This window comes from Lactuca virosa, chromosome 1 (genome assembly GCF_052849685.1).
Source record: "Lactuca virosa cultivar CGN04683 chromosome 1, Lactuca_virosa_CGN04683_v6, whole genome shotgun sequence".
NCBI lineage: Eukaryota > Viridiplantae > Streptophyta > Magnoliopsida > Asterales > Asteraceae > Lactuca > Lactuca virosa.
Genome location: NC_136426.1, coordinates 177,839,880 through 177,841,304, shown reverse-complemented (window position 1 = coordinate 177,841,304; position 1,425 = coordinate 177,839,880). Strand labels below are relative to the sequence as shown.

The window sequence follows — 1,425 nt, the reverse complement described above, 5'->3', positions numbered from 1 at the left end:
AAAGAGCAGGGGTAGGTGGGTGGGGTTCTTTTTCCCTTTTTTATTTCTATAATAAAAAAATAAAAAATAAAATAAAAAGGGCAAAATAGTGCTAATTCAAAACATTTTGGATGAAACTCGCAACAAAATCAATGTTTTGGATCGGTAACAAAGATCAAATGCTTTTTGGATTAAAATATACATAGATATGTAACAATTTTGCAATTTTGTGTTGAAGTTGTTTATTTTAGAAAAAGGATATATATACCCCACGGCACATACATGCCATTTCACAAATCCCTTTTAGTCTTTCCGCCATTGTAGAACTCTCAAGGAAATCCATGGCGATAGCAGAAATCCATCAAGATATCATTCAAACTCACATCTTGACCAGACTCAACGGTCAATCTCTAGCAATTGTCGGCTGCACGTCTTTGCTTCTACAATTCCTTTGCTCCGACGAGAAACTATGGTCAGATATATGTTCTTCCGATTGGCCCTCCACCGATGAACCGTTAGTCAAACAAGCTATTTCCAACTTCCCCTCCGGCCACCGTTCTTTCTTCTCCGAATCCTTTCCATCTCCCTCCAACCGCCTCACCACCACCTCACCACTCCCACAAACCTCCCAAATCATCTCCTCCGTGGACATCAGATACAACGACGAGCTGATGTTCTCCAAGGTTGAATCCACGAACACCACACCGAGCGACTGGTTCCAAACCTTGCCGTTTCGAATCGACCTACTTGAACCCAAAGAACTCATCCCATCAGTGGTGAAGTTTTCCAGTGATGATCAGGTAATGCAATCGAATCTTGAAAAGCACATGACCTTGAGTTGGATCTTAATAAACCCAGCCCTGAATCGGGCTATGAATCTATCCAGCAAGAAACCAGTTTCTGTTCAACGGAACTGGTTAACCGATGAGATAGAGTTGAACTTCGCGTTTGTGGCGGTTTCTGGCATTTCTGTCTATGATAACGTCTACGTGAACTGCAACATAAAGATCACATGCGGGGTTAAGCAAACCAGCGGGGAGTTATACGTGAGTGGGATGAGTTTAACTGTGCAAATATATGAAAGAAATCCCTAGGCTCTGATACAACGGATGGGAAATAGAGGTTACAACTACAATGCCTTAAGAGGAAAAACAATCAAACAATTCAATTGATTAGGGCACATGCAACCTAGTTTGATCTATGTCTTTCACATATTAGCAACATACTAAGAACACTAACTTACAAAAATTTCCTATGAACAAACTAATTCATAATAAAAGAAAAACTAAACTTTAAGATTGTTATTGTAAACAATCTTGAATCCTTCTTCTTCAAAACCTTTGGCAGCTAGCACCACAAGTGTAGTGCTTCTGATGGTTCACACCCAAGACTAGCAACTAAGGATTATGGGGAGGGAGGAGGAGAGTTTCGGCAAGAACTCTTCTA

General features: G+C 40.4%; 1 protein-coding gene across 1 annotated transcript; it reads left to right on the top strand.

The window, feature by feature from the left end:
- Positions 1 to 320: 320 nt before the first annotated feature.
- Positions 321 to 1,073, top strand: LOC145124543 (F-box protein At3g44326-like). Its single transcript, XM_079059948.1, has one exon. The coding sequence runs from the start codon at positions 321 to 323 to the stop codon at positions 1,071 to 1,073; it is 753 nt and encodes a 250-aa protein (XP_078916074.1).
- Positions 1,074 to 1,425: the final 352 nt, after the last annotated feature.